General features: G+C 38.8%; 1 protein-coding gene across 6 annotated transcripts in view; it reads right to left on the bottom strand.

Annotated features, from left to right (window-relative positions):
* ARHGEF28 (Rho guanine nucleotide exchange factor 28) overlaps positions 1 to 22,785 on the bottom strand; it is a 278,789-nt gene that overhangs the window by 56,647 nt on the left and 199,357 nt on the right. For all 6 annotated transcript variants that reach the window (XM_019929841.2, XM_019929844.2, XM_073802206.1 and 3 more), the window contains 5 exons: positions 20,956 to 21,203; positions 9,220 to 9,342; positions 7,890 to 8,007; positions 4,498 to 4,752; positions 2,844 to 2,920 (listed from right to left, as the gene is read on the bottom strand). In XM_019929841.2, coding sequence (XP_019785400.2) covers positions 2,844 to 2,920; positions 4,498 to 4,752; positions 7,890 to 8,007; positions 9,220 to 9,342; positions 20,956 to 21,203 — 821 coding nt within the window. The remainder of the gene's footprint in view (positions 1 to 2,843; positions 2,921 to 4,497; positions 4,753 to 7,889; positions 8,008 to 9,219; positions 9,343 to 20,955; positions 21,204 to 22,785) is intronic.

The following is a 22,785-nucleotide window of genomic DNA, read 5'->3' as shown; positions in this document are numbered from 1 at the left end:
TATTTGCAAATGAATCAATGGACAAAGGATTAATCTCTAAAATATATGAACAGCTCATGCAGTTCAATATTTAAAAAACAAACAACCCAATCCAAAGATGGGCAGAAGACCTAAATAGACATTTCTCCAAAGAAGACATACAGATGGTCAAGAAGCACATGAAAAGCTGCTCAACATCACTAATTATTAAAGAAATACAAATCAAAACTACAAGGAGGTATCACCTCACACCAGTTAGAATGGGCATCATCAGAAAATCTACAAACAACAAATGCTGGAGAGGGTGTGGAGAAAAGGGAACACTCTTGCACTGTTGGTAGGAATGTAAATTGATACAGCCACTATGGAGAACAGTACAGAGGTTCCTTAAAAAACTAAAAATAGAACTACCATATGACCCAGCAATCCCACTACTGGGCATATACCCTGAGAAAACCATAATTCAAAAAGACACATGCACCCCAATGTTCATTACAGCACTATTTACAATAGCCAGGTTATGGAAGCAACCTAAATGCCCGTCGACAGATGAATGGATAAAGAAGATGTGGTACACATATAAAATTATTTATAATTTATGGCTGAATATTACTCAGCCATAAAAAGGAATGAAATTGGGTCATTTGTAGAGATGTGGATGGATCTAGAGACTGTCATACAGAGTGAAGTCAGAAAGAGTAAAACAAATATCGTATATTAACGCATATGTGTGTAATCTAGAAAATGGTACAGATGAACCTGTTTGCAGGGCAGAAATAGAGACACAGATGTAGAGAACAAATGTATAGACACCAAGGGGGGAATTGACGGTGCGGGGGGGGGGGCGGGTGTGATGAATTGGGAGATTGGGATTGACATGTATACACTAATATGTATAAAATGGATAACTAATAAGAACCTGCTGTATACAAAAATAAATAAAATAAAATTCAAAAATTCAAAAAAAATGGTATATAAGGCCCCCCCCCCCCAAAAAAAGAGATCAGGTAAGAGGAACAGATTCACATTTCAGGTCATATTTTAAGTTGAGCATCACAACTTGATCTGAATCCATTTGCACATTATTCTAGAAAACAAGAGAGCTGTCTTTTTTTTTTTTAATTAATTAATTTATTTATTTATTTTTGGCTGTGTTGGGTCTTCGTTTCTGTGCGAGGGCTTTCTCTAGTTGTGGTGAGCGGGGGCTACTCTTCATCACCGTGCGCGGGCCTCTCACTGTCATGGCCTCTCTTGTTGCGGAGCACAGGCTCCAGATGCGCAGGCTCAGTAGTTGTGGCTCACGGGCCTAGTTGCTCCGTGGCATGTGGGATCTTCCCAGACCAGGGCTCGAACCTGTGTCCCCTGCATCGGCAGGCAGATTCTCAACCACTGCGCCACCAGGGAAGCCCGATAGCTATCCTTTGGCTGTGTCGAATTTTTGATCCATCAGCAGGTCACCTGGCCTATACCACCCAAGAAGCAGGATTTGCTTCTCTTTCTGGTCTTAGTTTTTGAAGAAACCTTTGTTTACAAAAATGTGGTGTGAATTTGTTTTCTCTTTCAGCATGGCCCTCACCATCCCACAGGGCAAACAAAATGTTCCCACCTTCCTGCTTATTTTCTCTGTGTTCCTTCAGAGAAACCAAGATAATAGCAGAGACAGGTTGTTGGACAAATCAGTAGGTTGTCATGAAATATGCAATATATACAGTTCAAATGGATCAGGGCCATGGAACTAGTTTAAGGCCTCTTGTTATCCTCTGGTATAGCTCTGTGAAATAATCTCTGACCTTTATACAACTTGGCATCACTGTGTTGATGAGAGGCAAGGTGCTGAACAGGGTGAAGAAGCCTACTGGGCCAACCTGACAAGATGGAGAGGCAGCTGAGACACTGCTCCAGCCTCTTCCTCCCCAGAATCTATCACTGAGCAGGCATGCTTCTTTGTTTTCTCTGAACGGCATAACATAAACTTCCTTAAGCTCTGAATTTGCCAAAACCAGTTGGAACTGAGGATATCTGCTAATGGTACCCAAATATCCTATCAGTCAATGGATGATAAACACTAACATTGTAAAGAAGCACCATTATACCGCCCACATTGGTACTGCATCTTAGATTCTTTCCTATAACAGGGCCTGATGCTCCATGATGCTGACAAGGGGTTGACTCATGACATCTTCCATCTTTGAGCGAGTCACTGTGGACAAGATGCTATATAAGAAATGCTATAAAATACTGGTTTTACTGCTAGTCTGAGTCTCACTCTGTGCTGGCAATGAGATAACAATAACACACTACAAAGGTAAGTGTTACATGAACAACCTTAGTATTAGTAGCCATTATGGGAGAATTAAGAAAGAATCGTCTTTACACTTTAGATACTAGGATGGTGTTCTCGTGTCTGGCAGAAGGAGCATCATAACAGTTATGAATGGAGTTGGCAGCTGGTACAGCAGGCACTGTCCAGCATTAACATTTGAGGTGCTGGGAAGTCAGGACTGCAGGGGGAGGGGGTTTCTGGAGGAAAGACCAAGATAGCCAGACAGCAGAGGGTCCCCTTGTGGGGTTTAGGGCAGTGCCTATCCACCAACCAGTATCAAAGTACTTCAATATTTTCACAACTGGTTAAATTGCTGCATCAGCGGACTACCAGTCCGAGTTGCGATAAATCAATGCATAAATCATGCTTGGTTAACCCAATTGGATCCTTGCTACTGAACACTGTAATCGCTAATAATGGGACTATACCACAGGCATGAACTTGCCAATGACCATTTAATTTCACTAGGAATTTCAGGCAGTTTTCAAGGAGATGTGGGATTAAACCAATGAAAACATTCATCACACGGCCATATACTTACAACAGCTGCAAAGATGTACTTCTGGTCTTTCTCTTGTAAAAAGAGCAGCACATCAGTTAGAAGCAGAGCTAGGATATCTTCAAAGGAAAAATATTACTAGTATTAATGAAGCAAACCACAATTCAAATGCCTTTATTAAAATTCTAATTTCATGTTTAAATAATTTAAATAAACATACTAAAAATAAACACTAACTTTTAGTCTAACTATAAAACTTTTATTAAAATGCCTGTATTATGATAGCTAAAGATATACTTCATAGATAACTCAGTAAGTAAGCTGTGTTTAAGTGCACGCTTGCGTGTGTCACGGTTGGTACAGCTAAATCTCCAGCAAAATTTAATGTTGTAGCCTTCCAAATGGAAGAAAAATATTCAATAAAAAACAAGGTTCTAATAGAATGGAGCAAGCCCTTACCTTTACGGCAAAAAAGTGCTTCATTAAAAATGTTTATGGGCAGCTTCTGCCTTGAATTACTATATATACTAATCTGCTATTTTGTTCCATCTGGATCTGAGGGAAGTGTGAGGTCCTACACCTCCTTTACATACTGTTCACAAGAACCCACCTTCGCTATACCACTAACATTCTAACACAAAGTTACCCAGCTGTTCATTCCACAAAACAGATAAAGAGCAAATGACCTGGAGCGATAGGATCTACAGACTGCGGTTAATATTTTAGTTGTGGTTAATATTCTAAGTACGGTTCATGTTTAGTTGCAACACTGCAAGGTGCTGATCAGTAAGTCCTTTGGTCATTTGTTGCAAGCACTACCAAAACTTGATAATCCTTCAGTGGGTAGCAACCTTGGAGTACCTGGAATTCAACCACCTCTTCCCCTCATTGCTTACCTAAGGAAGATACTAAGACATATCAGAAACAAGAAGGTTGGGCCAGTGGTGCTTAACCCTGACTGCAGACTCACCTGGGTGCTTTGAGCATCCCTATGCCTGGGCTTCACCCCCAGACCAATAAAATCAGAACCTCTGGGAGGAGACTTGAGCATCAGTAAAATTTTTAAAGTCCAGAGGCCATTCTAGGGTTTTAAATCCAGTGGCCAGTGTTGACAAAGCCTCGGACAAGGTGCTAGCTACAGAATCATTTCTTAAGGATCAGAATAAACTATTTTAGACTCTCACCAGATGAAGAGGCGGGTTAATGCCTGATAGCAAACAGCACACCAATGTCCACGTGTATATTTATGCGTTACTATGTATATTTATGCATTATATCAGTCAGTCCCAAAGATGATGTTTAGAGCTCATTTTTCCCCTCAATGGTCTGAGCTCCTGGCTGGCTTGGCACACAACAGATTCTGAGTGTGTAGGCACATTTTCCAGGATAATATTTCCATGCCAACAATTAGCAGAATTCTCAGGTCCTTTGATTCAAACATCGCAAACTTGAAAACCCATGCGATACCTAGGAAGCCTTTTGCTTGAGGCAGCAGACTTCCCGCTAAGGTTTGTAGCGTGGGCCACCTGTGCCTATGGAAGTTTTCATCTTGATCCTACAGGGATCTTTCCACTGACCTAGGGTTTGTGTGTGGGCCTGCATCGCTGAACCAGTTTTCTTTGGAAAATCTGTCCTCTGTTAAATGAATAATGCGCGTGAACAAGAGGGAGAAATTGGTCTGTTAGAGCCACGGTACCTTTGAAACGACCCGTAGCGGTTTTCCAATAAACAAGGCCATCGTATAACAGGGTCCTTTCTTTACTCATCAGTGCCTGTTTCCTAAACACGTGGCCATTTTTAAGCTTGGTATATGTTTTGTTTTCAATCTTATTTAGGATCTCAAGCCATTTTTGTTTTTTCTCATATTCGCTGACTTTTAAATCCACAGCTGCAATCATGTCTTTAATTAAGCAAAGAGCTTTGCATAAGTCCTTCTGTTCTTCCGTGTTCTCTGCATGGGAAAAAGAAAGGACAGACACCATGAAATAAGCCAGAGCGCTAATAAGGAAGACATTTTTTTCTTTAGTTTTAAGTAAAGTTAAATACATCATCCAAACAGCAAAAATCCCAGAGCAAAAATATTGGATTAACTTCAAATATTCTATCATCACTCAGCACCCCTCCTCCCCAAAAGGATGGTTAAAATGTGTCTTTAAGAAGATTTACTTATCAGATGCTTCAGCAGAAACACTGTGACAATATGATGTCTGAATTCTAGAGACTGGTCTGACCTTCCTTCCTAGAGCAGTGAATGTGTCATATCCCAAGTTAGGCCTTCCTTCCACCTTCCCAGACACAGGTAATTAAGCAAACCCCACGCCTAGGTTCTTAGAACTTAACTGAGCTACAAGTCCAAGCTGGAGTCCTTTCCCAGAAGGGAGCTGCAGGGTGACTTGAATAGACCTTGGACTCATTTGCTTTCCTAGATCCCTCTCTCCCTAAAAAAATAACATTTAAAATTATAACTTACAACTGCATTAACATAAAGATAAAGATATTAATAATATATATTAAAACATTTTTTTCAACCTAAAAAAATGGGACCAAGGCACTGTGCAGAGTGGGTAACTCAGCCACGCTCACGCCAACAGAGCAGACAGTCATCGAATCCAGCTGTTACTCTGAAATACTGGCCAAATCTCTTATCTCTAGATTATCTTAAGAAAAACTTCTGGAGAAGTTTCTGCAACAGCTTCCTGGAGCTCTAGATGAAACCAAATTTAGCTATTTTCTATATCTGATTTAAAAAAAAACTAATTGATGTTTACTGAGGTGAATGGAACTGAAAGGGAAAGTTTCAGGAGGTCAGAAAATGCTAGGAGAGGAGAAAGAAAAACAACAGAGAAAATAAAAGATTCTCTAAGAGCCTAGAGCAGCAGAAATAAACACACAGAAATAGCAGTGAAATGGAATAAGAACAAGTCCTCCAAAGGGTCTAAACTTTCCAGGCTCTAAATGCCTCCAATAGGTACACGAGGGCTTTGTGAGAAAACCAAGGAATAGATCGTGACACCAATCATTAACAAGGAAGATTTTCTCATTGCCCATGAAAAGAATATACTTCATTTACTTCACTACTTTACTATACCTGCCACCCACCTAAGGAGCACTCCCCACCATGAAAAAAAAAAAAAAGATTCTTCTTTATAAAGAGCATATTTTAAATATAGGAAAGTTGCGTAGAGAAAATCAAAGTTGAATTACAAAGTGACTTAAAGTAAGGCCAAGAAAAGGCTCCGAGTCTTCTGACCTTCAGGAATAAATTACTGTCTTTTAACCGCTTGCAACTCAAAGTGCAGCAGCGTTGGCCCCACCCGGGGGTCTTGTTAGAAATGCTTACCTTGGGTTCTACCCCAGACCTACTGAATCGGAGTCTGCATGTGAATGAGATCCCCAGGTGAGGGGTACTCCTAATGAAATTCTAAAAGCACTGCCATAAAGAGTCACATGAACCAATGTTCCCAGCAACTAGAGAGGTTGGAGAAGTCTGACCTAACTAAGGAGGCAGTGTTCGTTCAGCCACTATGACGTCTACGCCTGCAGAGCCGTAAGTTCCACTTCTCATTTCCGACACACAGCAGGCAATCACTGTGACGCACCCTACCTGGAATCTGGCATGGGATGATTCTTGGAGGAGCACTAGCTGGTCTAACACAGTCTGACAGATGTTAGTCTTTGAGTATTGTATTAAAATTAAGAAAGAGAATATAACCATAATATAAACTAAAAGTCTTAATTTTGTTTTCATTCTTTAACTGAGAACAAAATTATGAGGCTTTTCTCTTTCTACTGTGCTTATATTTTATGTTAAATTATAGGAAGCGGGCTTCCCTGGTGGCACAGTGGTTGAGAGTCTGCCTGCCGATGCAGGGGACATGGGTTTGTGCCCCGGTCCAGGATGATCCCACATGCTGCAGAGCGGCTGGGCCCATGAGCCATGGCCACTGAGCCTGCGCGTCCAGAGCCTGCGCTCCGCAACGGGAGAGGCCACAACAGTGAGAGGCCCGTGTACCGCAAAAAAAAAAAAAAAAAAAAATTATAGGAAGCAATACAAATGGGACATAAGGAATGGATGCTACCATTCCTGCCTGAACTTAGGTCCTAATGTAACTAAAAAAAAAAAATGGAAAGACCAAATCATGCATTTCTATTCACCGAGACCCCTTCCAAAAAAAGTTGACTTTTTAGAGTGGGAATTTAAGATCTCATTACCACTTTCATGATCTCCAAGTCAGTTGGTCATAATAAAGATAATAAAAACAGCTCCCAGTTATCAAGCACCTTGTTTATACCAGGCTGTGTACTGGGCACTTTCTGAGACAATCTCACTTAATCCTCACAACAATTCCATAAGATAAAGATTAGTATTCTCATTTGGTAGTGGAGAGAACTGAGGCTCATTTCATTACCTTGCCCAACTAATGAGCGGCAGAGCCAAGTGTCTGCAACGGCCATGCAAGTTCACGCAAGGCCAAACCAAAGCCCTTGTTAACAGAAGACACTACCATCCTAATAATTTACTCACGATCAATAAGCCAGCTTGAGGAACAGGCACTTTTATCTGTCCATTCATTGCACCGTTATATTTATTTATTGATAACCTATTCTGCACTAGGTATTGAATCTAGACCCCTCAGGGAGCTTACAGGCCAGCCATGTGCATTAACAGGTTCTTAAAGGACATCCAGATGTTAGTCCTTGAATATGATGAATTGACAGGGTCAAAAATAGCTCCTTCATAAATCATTCTCAATCTAATAAATCACTGCTGGGAAGGTAATAGGAAGATGAAGAAGAAGAGATATTAAGGTCTGGATATGGGGGAAATACAGATGGGAAGGGTAGGGTCAAAGTATGAGGAAGTCTACTTGCTTTGGGCTGCTTGGAGGAATTCAGACTATTGGCCAAGTCACATTACGAAAGATAACTTTTCAAAATGGATCCAAATCCTAAGGCTTCACAGTTTTTCCATAATGAAGAATCTTTATGAATCAGGCACCCACAAGCATCTAGAGCTGTTTACAACACCTCAGCTACGTTTAAAACTGATGAAAGAGGCAAATGTTTATCCCAGAAGTCATCACTCACCCTTTGTGTACTGCAATATCCTTTCCACCAAGACAGGGTATTTTGTGATGCGCTGAGTGACCAGCAGAATGCATTCTGGAATTCCTCGGCGTCGAGCCAAAAGATTACTATTTCGGAGCTTAAAAAAAAAAAATATATATATATATGTATATATTTTAAAATTTTAATATACACAAACACTACCTGTATTTTCTTTTTAGGTAGGAATTTAATAATACAAAGAACCTGCAACAGTATAATTCTATTCAGACATAACATGCTGCATCATTAATGAAAACTTGATACATTGCCATTAAATTGTATACTTTGAATTAATTTCAATAATCCAACTCTCCAAGGTTAAGAAGTTTCAAGTTACACTGATGTACTTAGAGTTAATTCCAAAAATGAGCGGGTTTTAAGACTTATAAGTGCTAAGATTCATGAATAGCAGAAGTTTTGAAAAGTATTCAGAAATCAAAGTCACACTTTGAACATGAGTTTGCAATTAACTGTTTGTTTTTCTAAGAGGTTTTCCTCTACATTTGTTATTATTCATCATAGCATTTAAGTTTCCTCTAATCCGGGCAACTTTTTTTCTAAATATCTCAAAGCCTTATTTTCAAGTTCTCAATACACATGTATGTTTAAAAAAAAAAAAAGGAGGAGAATCCAGTAACATGCTTAAAATGGTAGATAAAAAATTAGAATCTATGAAACTCTAAAGGACAAATTTCTTCAATAAGTAAGTAGGACACCAAAAAAATGGGATGGGAAGCAGTCAATGTAAAGGCGATTTAAAAGACATAACCCCCCATGAATAATATATAAACCTTGGTCAGATCCTGATCCAATTTTATGAGCTAATGAGGGAAATTTGATTACTGGCCAGCTGTTTGAAGATATTAAAGAATTATTGTGTATTTAAGTGGAATAATGCCACTGTAATTTTTAAAAGATATATTGTTCAGTGATACAAGTTATATATGAAATGATGTGCATCACAGACTTGCTTCAAATTAATCCAGTGGGGGTGGGGTAGGTTCTTTATTTTTACTGTGGTTCTTCTGATTTATAACTTGTCAAGGCATGAAAAGCTTCACAGGATATTACAAAAGTGCTCAGAAGTATGGAGAACATGGCTTCGCAAATATAAATACAAAAGTAAGTGATTTGGGAGAAATATTTTCCTAACACAGAAAAAGAGGCTTTCTATCTTTGCCACAAACCTATCACTTCCTTCTTCCCTGAAAAACAGTACCTAGATGTGAAACTTGGTTAGATCACCTAAAAAACAAGTATGAACTTCATGCTGGCTTACCATTTTGTAACAGAGTTTTAAAATACTTGCCTTAATAAAATTCTGAAACTTTTTATTCTGCTGGAGTTCTTTAAAGAGGCTAACAGCCTCCTTGTGATGGCTACAGAATTCGCCATATATTTTCTTCATTTTATTTGCATTTTCTTCTGAAAACTGAGAAGAAAAACATTTCAATGATGGTTTATAAATTTAGTCAGTCCTAAACACTAAAAAGAACATGCAATTTTCATATATTTCAGTACATTCTTTGCAAATAAAGAATAAATATCCAGGAATTTCTGACCACAATCACTTCTCTTCCCCAGATACTTTTTAAATTAAAGTAAGAGGAAGTAGTCAAGAGGTAAGAGGAAGACATCAACCTAATGTGATTATATTATATTGAACTAACTCAATTATCAATAGCCCAATGAAAAACATTTGATATCTTCTATTTTGTGTGTTTATACAACTTTATAATTTCAATTTATAGTTTTAATACTTTTATAGATTGAAGGGTATGGGGCACATTTGGGGATCCTCAGGAAGGTTGACATTTACATTGGGTAACTGATCACATCCACGAACTCAGTCTTCATTGGGAATTTAATTTTTGTCATCACAAATGGATCAACAGGCAGGTTATCATTAGCCAAGATGACAGAGAAAGATGAGTAACCAGAAGGCCAATTTATTAACTGATGGACAGAAGTAGAGATGTGGGCTGGATATTTCAATAACCTTGACCTGCAGAAAAATCTCTGTAGAAAAATCTACATGGGAACAACTTAGCAACATACGGTGGTATGGAGAGAATCAGCTGAATAATTTGAATGCCAACATTTCAGACTCTGGTGACACTATGTATACATGTGGGTAGTGAAGATCACTGTAACAGAAACCAGAACACACCTACACCTCCTTAGAAAGTACTTAAACTGTACATCCCTATCTCTGGTCTTTTCAACTGTGTTCACAGTTTTATCTATGCTTGAGGCCAATACATCTTACGAGATGATCCTTAAACCACCAACAATAATATATAGGTATAAATTTAACAAAACATACACAGGTCTTGTGTGCTGAAAACTACACAATGCTAATGAAAGAAATCAAATAAGATTTAAATAAATATACCATGTTCATAGATTGGAAGACTCAACATAGTAAAGATGTCAATTTTCCCCAAATTAATGTACAGGTTTAATGCAATTCTTATCAAATCTCAGCAAGTGTCTGTACATATAGACAAGATTATTCTAGAATTTATATCAAAAGATAAAGAAACTAGGATAAAAACAATTTTGGAAAAGAAGAATAAAGTGAAAGAACTCAGTCTAGACAATTTCAAGATTTATTCTATAACTACTGTAATTACGACTATGGAAGGATACACATAGATCAGTGGAACAAAATAGGAACCCAAAATGCCCAACAGTTTTTGACAGAAGGCAGATGCAGTTTATTGGAGGAAGGATAGCCCTTTCAACAAATGATATTGGAGCAGCTGAACATCCACAGGTCAAAAAATAATAATAATAACCTTGACCAAAGTCTCATATTTTATACAAAAAGTAACTCCAAATGGATCACAGACCTAAATATAAAACATAAAACTATAAAACTTTTAGAAAAAAAAAAAAAGGAGAAAATCCTTGGGATCTCAGGCTAGACAAAGAGGTCTTAGACTTGAAATCAAAAGCATGATCCTTAAAATATGAGGGAGTCCAGGAAAAACTTTGGCCTGTGTAAGAGGTAAGAGACCATTGTTTCAAGGTGTGCGAGGAGGTGGGGATTCATAGCACTGCCTAAATGAGCTTCAGAGACAGGCGCGAGCCACGGCTATCAGCGTGGACCCCAGAGACTGGCATGAAATGCTAAGGCTGCTGCTGCAGCCACCAAGAATCTTGTGTGCAAGCACAGGTCACTATCCACACCTCCCCTCCTGGGAGCGTGTGCAGCCCGCCACTGCCAGGGTCCCGTGATCCAGGGACAACTTCCTTGGGAGAACACACGGTGCGCCTCAGGTTGTTGCAACATCACGCTGACCTCTGCTGCTGCAGGCTCGCCCCACATTCCGTACTCCTCCCTCCCCGCCGCCTGAGTGAGCCAGAGCTGGCTAATCAGCTGCTCCTTTAATTCCCTCCTGTCAGGGCAAAGAACAGACGCCAGAGGGCGACCTACACGCAGAGGAGGGGCCAAATCCGAAGCTGAACCCAGGGAGCTGTGCGAACAAAGAAGAGAAAGGGAAATCTCTCCCAGCAGCCTCAGGAGCAGCGGATTAAATCTCCACAATCAACTGGATGTACCCTGCATCTGTGGAATACCTGAATAGACAAGGAATCATCCCAAATGGAGGAGGTGGACTTTGGGAGCAACTGTAGACATGGGGTTTGCTGTATGGAACTGACTAGATTCTGATTTTTATGTTTACCTTAGTATAGTTTTTAGTGCTTGTTATCATTGGTGGATTTGTTTATTGGTTTGGTTGCTCTGTTCTTTTTTGTTAATTACTTTTTAAATTTTTTTATTTTAATAACTTTTTCTTTCTTTCTTTCTTTCCTTTTTTCCTCCCTTTTGTTCTGAACCATGTAGCTGACAGGGTCTTTGTGCTCTGGCTGGATGTCAGGCCTGAGCATCTGAGGTGGGAGGGCCGAGTTCAGGACACTGGGCCACCAGAGACCTCCCGGCCCCACGTAATATCAATCGGCAAGAGCTCTCTCAGAGATCTCTGTCTCAATGCTAAGACCCAGCTCCACTCAACAACCAGCAAGTTCCAGTGCTGGACACCCCATGCCAAACAACTAGCAAGACAGGAACACAACCCCACCCATTAGCAGAGAGGCTGCCTAAAATCATAATAAGTTCACAGACACCCCAAAACACACCACCAGATACGGTCCTGTCCACCAGAAAGACAAGATCCAGCCTCATCCACCAGAACACAGCCAACAGTCCCCTCTACCAGGAAGCCTACACAACCCACTGAACCAACCTTACCCACTGGGGGCAGACACCAAAAACAATGGGAACTAAGAAACTACAGCCTGCAAAAATGAGACCCCACAAAGAAAGTTAAGCAAAATGAGAAGACAGAGAAATACACAGCAGATGAAGGAGCAAAGTAAAAACTCACCAAAGCAAACAAATGAAGAGGAAATAGGCAGTCTATCTGAAAAAGAATTCAGAGTAATGATAGAAAATGGAAATAGAATGGAGAAAATAAAAGAAATGCTTAACAAGGGCCTAGAAGAACTAAAGAGCAAACAAACAATGAACAATACAATAAATGAAATTAAAAATTCTCTAGAAGGAACCAATAGCAGAATAACTGAGGCAGAAGAATGGATAAGTGACCTGGAAGATAAAATAGTGGAAATAACTACCACAGAGCAGAATAAAGAAAAAAGAATGAAAAGAACTGAGGACAGTCTCAGAGACCTCTGGGACAACATCAAATGCATCAACATTTGAATGATAGGGGTCCCAGAAGAAGAAGAGAAAAAGAAAGGTACTGAGAAAATATTTCAAGAGATTATAGTTGAAAACTTCCCTAACATGGGAACGGAAATAGTCAATCAAGTCCAGGAAGCACAGAGAGCCCCATACAGGATAAATCCAAGGATAAACACCTCGAGACACATATTAATCAAACTATCAAAAATTAAACACGAAGGGCTTCCCCGGTGGTGCAGTGGTTGAGAGTCCACCTGCCAATGCAGGGAACACGGGTTCGTGCCCCGGTCCAGGAAGATCCCACATGCCGCGGAGTGGCTGGGCCCGTGAGCCATGGCCGCTGAGCCTGCGCATCCAGAGCCTGTGCTCCGCAACAGGAGAGGCCACAACAGTGAGAGTCCCACGTACCATAAAAAAAATAAAGTAATTAAAAAAATAATAATAAACACGAAGAAAAAATATTAAAAGCAGCAATGGAAAAGCAACAAATAACATACAAGGGAATCCCCATAAGGTTAACAGCTGATCTTTCAGCAGAAACTCTGCAAGCCAGAAGGGAGTGGCAGGACATATTAAAAGTGATTAAAGGGAAAAACCTACAACCAAGATTACCCAGCAAGGATCTAATTCAGATTCGACGGAGAAATTAAAACCTTTACAGACAAGCAAAAGCTAACAGAAATCAGCACCACCAAACCAGCTTTACAACAAATGCTAAAGGAACTTCTCTAGGCAGGAAACACAAGGGAAGAAAAAGACCTACAATAACAAACCAAAAACAATTAAGAAAATGATAATAGGAACATACATATCGATAACTACATTAAATGTAAATGGATTAAATGCCCCAACCAAAAAACATAGACTGACTGAATGTATACAAAAACAAGGCCCGTATATATGCTGTCTACAAGAGACCCACTTCAGACCTAGGGACACATACAGACTGAAAGTCAGGGGATGGAAAAAGATATTCCATGCAAATGGAAATCAAAAGAAGGATGGAGTAGCAATTCTCATATCAGAAAAAATATACTTTAAAATAAAGACTATTACAAGAGACAAAAAAGGACACTACATAATGATCAAGGGATCAATCCAAGAAGAAGATATAACAATTTTAAATACTTATGCACCCACCATAGGAGCACCTCAATACATAAGGCAAATGCTAAAAGCCAAAAAAGGGGAAATTGACAGTAACACAATCATAGTAGGGGACTTTAACACCCCACTTTCAACAATGGACAGATCATCCAAAATGAAAATAAATAAGGAAACATAAGCTTTAAATGACACATTAAACAAGATGGACATATTGATATTTAAGGACATTCCATGCAAAAACAACAGAATACACTTTCTTCTCAAGTGCTCATGGAACATTCTCCAGGATAGATCATATCTTGTGTCACAAATCAAGCCTTGGTATATTTAAGAAAATTGAAATCTTTTCCGACCACAATGCTATGAGACTAGATATCAATTACAGGAAAAAAACTGTGAAAAACACAAACACATGGAGGCTAAACAATACACTACTAAATAACCAAGATATCACTGAAGAAATCAAAGAGGAAATCAAAAAATACCTAGAAACAAATGAGAATGAAAACATGACAACCCAGAATCTACAGGATGGAGCAAAAGCAGTTCTAAGTGGGAAGTTTATAGCAATACAATCCTACTTCAAGAAACAAGAAACACCTCAAATAAACAACCTAACCTTACACCTAAAGCAATTAGAGAAAGAAGAACAAAAAAACCCCAAAGCTAGCAGAAGGAAAGAAATCATAAAAATCAGATCAGAAATAAATGAAAAAGAAATGAAGGAAACAATAGCAAAGATCAATAAGAGTAAAAGCTGGTTCTTTGAGAGGATAAACAAAATTGATAAACCATTAGCCAGACTCATCAAGAAAAAAACGGAAAAGACTTATATCAACAGAATTAGAAATGAAAAGGGAGAAGTAACAAAAGACAGTGCAGAAATACAAAAGATCATGAGAGATTACTACAAGCAACTAAATGCCAATAAAATGGACAACTTGGAAGTAATGAACAAATTCTTAGAAAAGCACAACCTTCCAAGACTGAACCAGGAAGAAATAGAAGATATAAACAGTCCAATCACAAGCACTGAAATTGAAATTGTGATTAAAAATCTTCCAAACAAAAGCCCAGGACCAGGTGGCTTCCCAGGCGAATTCTATCAAACATTTAGAGAAGAGCTAACACCTATCCTTCTCAAACTCTTCCAAAATATAGCAGAGGGAGGAACGCTCCCAAACTCATTCTATGAGGCCACCATCACCCTGATACCAAAACCAGACAAAGATGTCACAAAGAAAGAAAACTACAGGCCAATATCACTGATGAACATAGAAGCAAAAATCCTCAACAAAATACTAGCAAACAGAATCCACCAGAACATTAAAAGGATCAAACACCATGATCAGCTGGGGATTATCCCGGAAATGCAAGGATTCTTCAATATACGCAAATCAATCAATGTGATACACCATATTAAGAACCTGAAGGATAAAAACCATAGGATAATCTCAATAGATGCAGAAAAAGCTTTTGACAAAATTCAACACCCATTTAATATAAAAACCCTCCAGAAAGTAGGCATACAGGGAACTTACGTCAACAGAATAAAGGCCATATATGACAAACCCACAGCCAACATCGTCCTCAATGGTGAAAAACTGAAACCACTTCCACTAAGATAAGGAACAAGACAAGGTGCCCCATTCTCACCACTATTATTCAACATAGTTTTGGAAGTTTTAGAAACAGCAATCAGAAAAGAAAAAGAAATAAAAGGAATCCAAGTTGTAAAAGAAGAAGTAAAACTGTCACTGTTTGCAGATGACATGATACTATACATAGGGAATCCTAACGATGCTACCAGAAAACTACTAGAGCTAATCAATAAATTTGGTAAAGTTGCAGGATACAAAATTAATGCACAGAAATCTCTTACATTCCTATACAGTAATGATGAAAAATCTGAAAGAGAAATTAAGGAAACATTCCCATTTATCATTGCAACAAAAAGAATAAAATACCTAGGAATAAACCTACCTAAGGAGACAAAAGACCTGTATGCAGAAAACTATAAGACACTGATGAAAGAAATTAAAGATGATACAAATAGATGGAGAGATATACCATGTTCTTGGATTGGAACAATCAATACTGTGAAAATGACTATACTACCCAAAGCAATCTACAGATTCAATGCAATTCCTATCAAACTACCAATGGCATTTTTCACAGAACTAGAACAAAAAATATCACAATTTGTATGGAAACACAAAGGACCCTGAATAGCCAAAACAATATTGAGAAAGAAAAATGGAGCTGGAGGAATCAGGCTCTCTGACTTCAGACTATATTACAAAGCTACAGTAACCAAGACAGTATTGTACTGGCACAAAAACAGAAATAGAGATCAATGGAACAGGAGAGAAAGCCCAGAGATAAACCCACGCACATACGGTCACCTTATCTTTGATAAAGGAGGCAAGAATATACAATGGAGAAAAGACAGCCTCTTTAATAAGTGGTGCTGGGAAAACTAGACAGCTACATTTAAAAGAATGAAATTAGAACACTCTCTAACACCATACACAAAAACAAACGCAAAATGGATTAAAGACCTAAATGTAAGGCCAAACACTATAAAACTCTTAGAGGAAAACAGAGGCAGAACACTCTATGACATAAATCACAGCAAGATCCTTTGTGACCCACCTCCTAGAGAAATGGAAATAAAAATAAAAATAAACAGGGCTTTCCTGGTGGCGCAGTGGTTGAGAGTCTGCCTGCCAATGCAGGGGACACGGGTTCGTGCCCCGGTCTGGGAAGATCCCACATGCTGCGGAGCGGCTGGGCCCGTGAGCCATGGCCGCTGAGCCTGCGTGTCCGGAGCCTGTGCTCCGCAACGGGAGAGGCCACAACAGTGAGAGGCCCGTGTACAGCAAATAAATAAATAAATAAATAAAATAAAATAAAGAAATGGGACCTAATGAAACTTAAAAGCTTTTGCACAGCAAAGGAAACCATAAACAAAATGAAAAGACAACCCTCAGAATTGGAGAAAATATTTGCAAATGAAGCAACTGACAAAGGATTAATCTCCAAAATATACAAGCAGCTCATGAAGCTCAATATCAAAAAAACAAACAACCCAATCCAACAATGGGCAAAGACCTAAACAGACATTTCTCCAAAGAAGATATACAGATTGCCAACAGACACATCAAAGGATGCTCAACATCACTAATCATTAGTGAAATGTAAATCAAAACTACAGTGAGGTATCACCTCACACCAGTCAGAATGGACATCATCAAAAAATCTACAAACAATAAATGCTGGAGAGGGTGTGGAGAAAAGGGAGCCGTCTTGCACTGTTGGTGGGAATGTAAATTGATACAGCCACTATGGAGAAAAGTATGGAGGTTCCCTAAAAAACTAAAAACAGAGCTACCCTACAACCCAGCAATCCCACTACTGGGCATATATCCTGAGAAAACCATAATTCAAAAAGAATCATGTACCACAATGTTCATTGCAGCACTATTTACAATAGCCAGGACATGGAAGCAACCTAAGTGTCCATTGACAGATGAGTCGATAAAGAAGATGTGACACATATATACAATGGAATATTATTCAGCCATAAAAAGAAACGAATTGAGTCATTTGGAGCGAGATGGATAGACCTAGATTCTGTCATACAAAGTGAAAATAAGTCCAAAAGAGAAAAAAAAATACCGTATGCTGACACATATATATGGAATCTAAAAAAAAAAAAAAAGTGGTTCTGAAGAACTTAGGGGCAGGACAGGAACAAAGACGCAGATGTAGAGGATGGACTTGAAGACACTGGAAGGGGGAAGGGTAAGCTGGGACGAAGTGAGAGAGTGGCACTGACATATATACACTATGAAATGTAAACTAGATAGTGGGAAGCAGCTGCATAGCACAGGGAGATCAGCTGTGGGCTTTGTGACCACCTAGAGGGGTGGTATAGGGAGAGTGGGAGGGAGAGAGACGCAAGAGGGAGGAGATATGGGGATATATGTATATGTATAGCTGATTCACTTTGTTATACAGCAGAAACTAACACACCATTGTAAAGCAACTATAGTTCAATAAAGATGTTAAAAAATAAAATAAAATAAAACGAAAGACACCTCATTAACATAGCAAAAGACACTTTTTATCACTCAGCACTTAGGAAATTCAAAAGAGTTTTAAGAGCTCTGTGCCTATGGAATCAAAAAAAAAAAGATTCTGATGAACCGAGGGGCAGGACAGGAATAAAGATGCAGACATAAAGAATGGACTTGAGGACACGGGGAGGGGGAAGAGTAAGCTGGGACGAAGTGAGAGAGCAGCATTGACATATATACACTATGAAATGTAAAATAGATAGTGGGAAGCAGCTGCATAGCACAGGGAGATCAGCTCTGGGCTTTGTGACCACCTAGAGGGGTGGGATAGGGAGGGTGGGAGGGAGACACAAGAGGGCGGGGATATGGGAATATATGTATATGTATAGCTGATTCACTTTGTTATACAGCAGAAACTAACACAACATCGTAAAGCAATTATACTCCAATAAAGATGTTAATGAATAAATAAATAAATAAACAAACTGTGGTACATTCATACCCTAGTATACAACTCAACAATAAAAAGGAATGAACTACTGACATACACAGCCATCTAGATGATGCAGAGAATTGTGCTGAGTGAAAAAAAGCCAATCCAAAAGGGACATACTGTGTATATAATCTATCTAACATGCATGTAATTTATATAACTGGATTGAAATGACAAAATTATAGAAAGAACAGATTAGTGATTGCCAGCAGTTGGGGACAGGAGGGAAGTAGGTGCGGCTATAAAATGGCCAGATGAGGAATCCTCATTGTGACAGGAATGTTCTGGCGTTTTGCTGTATCCCTATCAGTATCCTGGTTGTGGTACTGTATTATAGCTCTGTAAGATATTACCATTGGGGAAAAAATAATTTTAAAATGCCACCCCCCTGACCCAATCCTATGAAACAACACACTAGGGGTTGGGAGCACAGAATACCTCGTTCTTAACAAGCTTTAGGAGATTCCTATGTACCTGAAATTGGAAAACCACTGCTATATATCAAGTATGTTCCACATGTTCAGAACTTCTCACCAACACTGCAAGTTCCCACTGACTAAATTACCATCATATTGCAGCCCAGCCTCCTGAGATCTATGGAGTCCCCGAGGTTGGAGTGTGGGATTTCCCCAGACTCTCTCATACATCCTTCAACAGCTTGCTCTCCCTCTGCTCCTACAGAGTGCCACTCCCACAGCCATTGTCTGAGGACTTTGCTAATATATTCTTCAGGAGATAACTTTATTTACATAGTATTGGAAGGAAGCCCTTTCCATACCCACTAAGCATGTCCACGAACAGGAACACAAAAGCAGACTTAATCCTTCTCTCTGAACACCGAAGATTTTCCTTTTCATCCAAAAGACCACCAGGCTCACCCTGTGTAATAGCCAATTTCCCAAAACTTGTCCTCCAATTCCATAAAATTAAATAAAAAATATATCTGGTAAAGATGTGAAATTTTTGTTAACTATGAAAGTGACACAAGAACGAAAAAATGTTTTCAATGATTAGAATTAAAAGTCATGATTGTTTGTATCAAGGAAAGAGAGATGATGCAAATACTTTCAAATGATAAAATACTCTCGCACTTCATTTTTGAATGCACTCACTCAGATTCAAGTTCACCAAGACACAATCAGACATTTTTATTCAAACTGTCTTCCCAAGTACTTTACGGTCTCTTAACCTGGCACGGTGTATGTTTCAGGTGAATTATGAAGATGGAACAGGTCTAGGACTTTAAAGATAATATGCAAAGCAGATAGTGCTTTGATTAGAAACTTATTACTAGTGTGGATTTTTACATTGTTAGACATGAGGAATAAGATTTTGGGCAACTGTCAGGATTCTTTTTGTGTATTAAAAATATTCGTATTTAAGCATATTTAAATGTTTAACCTATAGACCAACAGCTAAACTCAACCGGTGTGTGTGACAGGGTGAAACTGATACAAAATTAATATTTTGGAGGGGACATTTTGGCATCTACTTAGAGAACACCAAACTAAAGTAATTAGCGATAGATCTCCATGCCTTTCCTCAAATGCTGTAAGTGACTGCAAAACATAGCATTGGAGTGAATTCCTGGTGTGTTTTTCCCAAGTGACCCCTTCATTCAATAAATACTTATAGTACCAAGCACTGTTCTAGGTGTTGAAATACAGTGGTAACCAAAGAGACGAGACTCCCTGCCTCACTGGGACTTACAGACTAGTGATGTTAGAAAGCCTTCCCAGAATGTCACTGTGGATATCACAAAGATATATTCTTAACTCAGATCCCAGCTATGCCACTTATGAGATGTGTGACCTTGAGAAAGTCATTACTTCTCCATGCCTCAGTTTTAGGGAAAATAAATATTTGCCTCACTGTGTTGTGATGGTTAAGTGAGGTAATATAATGGAAGTACCTTGAAAGTCCCTGCCATGTTAAGGCTGCTGGATACATGTTATTTAACTTCTGTATTAGCATGTTTTAAATGCAGAGCCTCTTTCAGAGAGATCGGGGACCAATACAAATTGTCAAAAGTAAGGTGTTTTTTCTTTTTAACTAGGAGAGTGGCACAGCCCATTCTCACTGATGCTTCAAACATCCCAAGCACCTAAAAAGTGCCTCCTTTGAGTGAGATTTGCTTGTCTTATCCCCCAGGCATGAACGCCAGGGCTTTCATGATAATAGATCTGCCTCACTCTTCCTAAAATTAGCAGCACTTATCTTGGAGATATATCACGGGCCACTCAAGAAGGCATGTTACTAGAGAGCCCATCACATCAAGAAGTCTAAGTAGGGAATTCCTTGGTGGTCCAGTGATTAGGACTCCACGCTTTCACTGCCGAGGGCAAGGGTTCAATCCCTGCTTGGGGAACTAAGATCCTGCAAGCCGCACAGCGCGGCAAAAAAAAAAAAAAAAAAAAGTCTAAGTAAATTTTCTCCAGCCAAGTCCTGTGACACACAGAAGAGTCACTGGCTATTAAAAGCTCTCAGACATCGGTCATACACACCAACATCAAATAAAAGACAACCAGCTAAACCGAACTGTCAATAATCATAATGAAATCAATTCCAGTTCTCTGCAGGCTTTGAATACTCTAGACAGTTTGCATACCTTTAGGCTTTGAGGTTTTAAGAATTTTAAACCTTTCTCACCTGTTGTACTAGAATATCTCCGATTCGGTTGATGACGAAATTCCTGTCGTTGCCAATACAGGATTCTTGCCTTCGCTCCTTCATACTATAGAAGAAATGCCTGTGGATTTCAAGTAACTCATCTAAACAGGGGAAGATTTTATCCACAGTGCTGTGGTCAAGCTGCAGCTCCTCCTTCATCCCTTTCCTGAAGATCTCGGACATGATGAACAGGGTCTGGATGTGATGCATTTCTGTCTGCATTAGCTCTGAAACAGGTGAGCAGAAACAAGCTTTAAAAAAAACAAGTGTCCTCTGATGTTAACTAGACTTACTGTGGTGATCATTTTGCAATATAGACAATTATCATTAAGTTGTACACCTGAAACTAATATAATGTATGTCAATTATACCTCAATTTTTAAAAAAGTATCCCTATTGACCTAAATTAGTAGCTAAACACTATATGTTACACAAATAAAAAAAAAGAGGGAATGTTTAGGAATAATAATATTCTTCTACTGTTGAAGTCAGCATTAATTAACCATTTAATGTAAGCTCAAAATATTAAACTATTCACTTTTTTCCAGACATTATATGAGGATATGTATAAGTCAAGTCCAAGATGTAAGAATCCAATGTATCAAACTTTCATAATATAACCAGCTAACATCTTCAGGTATCTTCAGTTGGGCACCAGGTTTTATTTTCCCCTGAATGCTCTATAAAATGTAACTTAGTTTACCTCTTTTCTTTCTTTTTCCTTCTTTCATTTTTTTTGTGTGTGTGTGTTTTGTATTGAGTAGGAGCACAATTAATTTGGTGAATTATGTTGAATTAAATATAATAAAGTTCCTCAATGTATACAATAGTAGGTCCTTTCTATTATTGGATCTGCCTCTGAAATTCCATTTTCCCCAGGAGAAAACAATGTGTCATGATGAAGGGACATCATCAAGAAAGTGAAAAGACAACCCATACAATGGGAGAAAATATTTGCAAATCATGTATTTGATAAGGGACTTGAGTCCAGAATATATAAAGAACTCTTATGACTCAACAACAACAACAAAAACCCACTTCAAAATAGGCCAAAGATTTGAAGAGATGTTTCTCTAAAGAGATATACCAATAGCCAATGTGCACATGAAAAGATGCACAACATCATTAGCCATCAGGGAAATACAAACCCAAACCACAATGAGACACCACTTTACACACACTACAATAATTGTAAGTTAAAGGATGAACAATAAAGAAGCCTTGGTAAGATGTGGAGAAATTGAAACCCTCATACATTGCTGGTGTGAATGTAAAATGGTACAGCTGCTTTGGAAAACAGGCAGTTCTTCAAAAGGTTAAACATAAAGTATGATGTGACCCCCAAAGTGGGAACAACCCCAAATGACCATCAAGTCATGATTAGATGAACAAAGTGTGGTATATCTATACAATGAAATATTACTCAGCCACAAAAAGGAATAGAGTGCTGACTTCTATTACAGCATGGATGAACCTTGAAAACAATATGTTAAGTGAAAGAAGCCAGGCCCAAAACACTAAATATTGTAATGTTCATAGGGCCATATTCACAGGGACAGGAAGTAGATTAGTGGTTGCCAGGTACTGGTGGGAGGGGACAAAGGGGAGTGACTGCTAATGGGCACAGGGTTTCTTTCTGGAGTGATGAAAATGCTCTGGAATTAAACAGTGGTTGACGGTTGCACAACTTTATAAATATACTAAAACTTTACAAATACACTACGATATAGATTATGCACTGTAAGGGGTGAATTTTATATCTCAATGTTTTGTGACTATATCTCAATTTTAAAAATGCATCATGAGAGA

Source organism: Tursiops truncatus, chromosome 3 (assembly GCF_011762595.2).
Source record: "Tursiops truncatus isolate mTurTru1 chromosome 3, mTurTru1.mat.Y, whole genome shotgun sequence".
NCBI lineage: Eukaryota > Metazoa > Chordata > Mammalia > Artiodactyla > Delphinidae > Tursiops > Tursiops truncatus.
The sequence above is the reverse complement of the archived record's forward strand: the minus strand, read 5'-3'. Positions and strand labels throughout refer to the sequence as shown.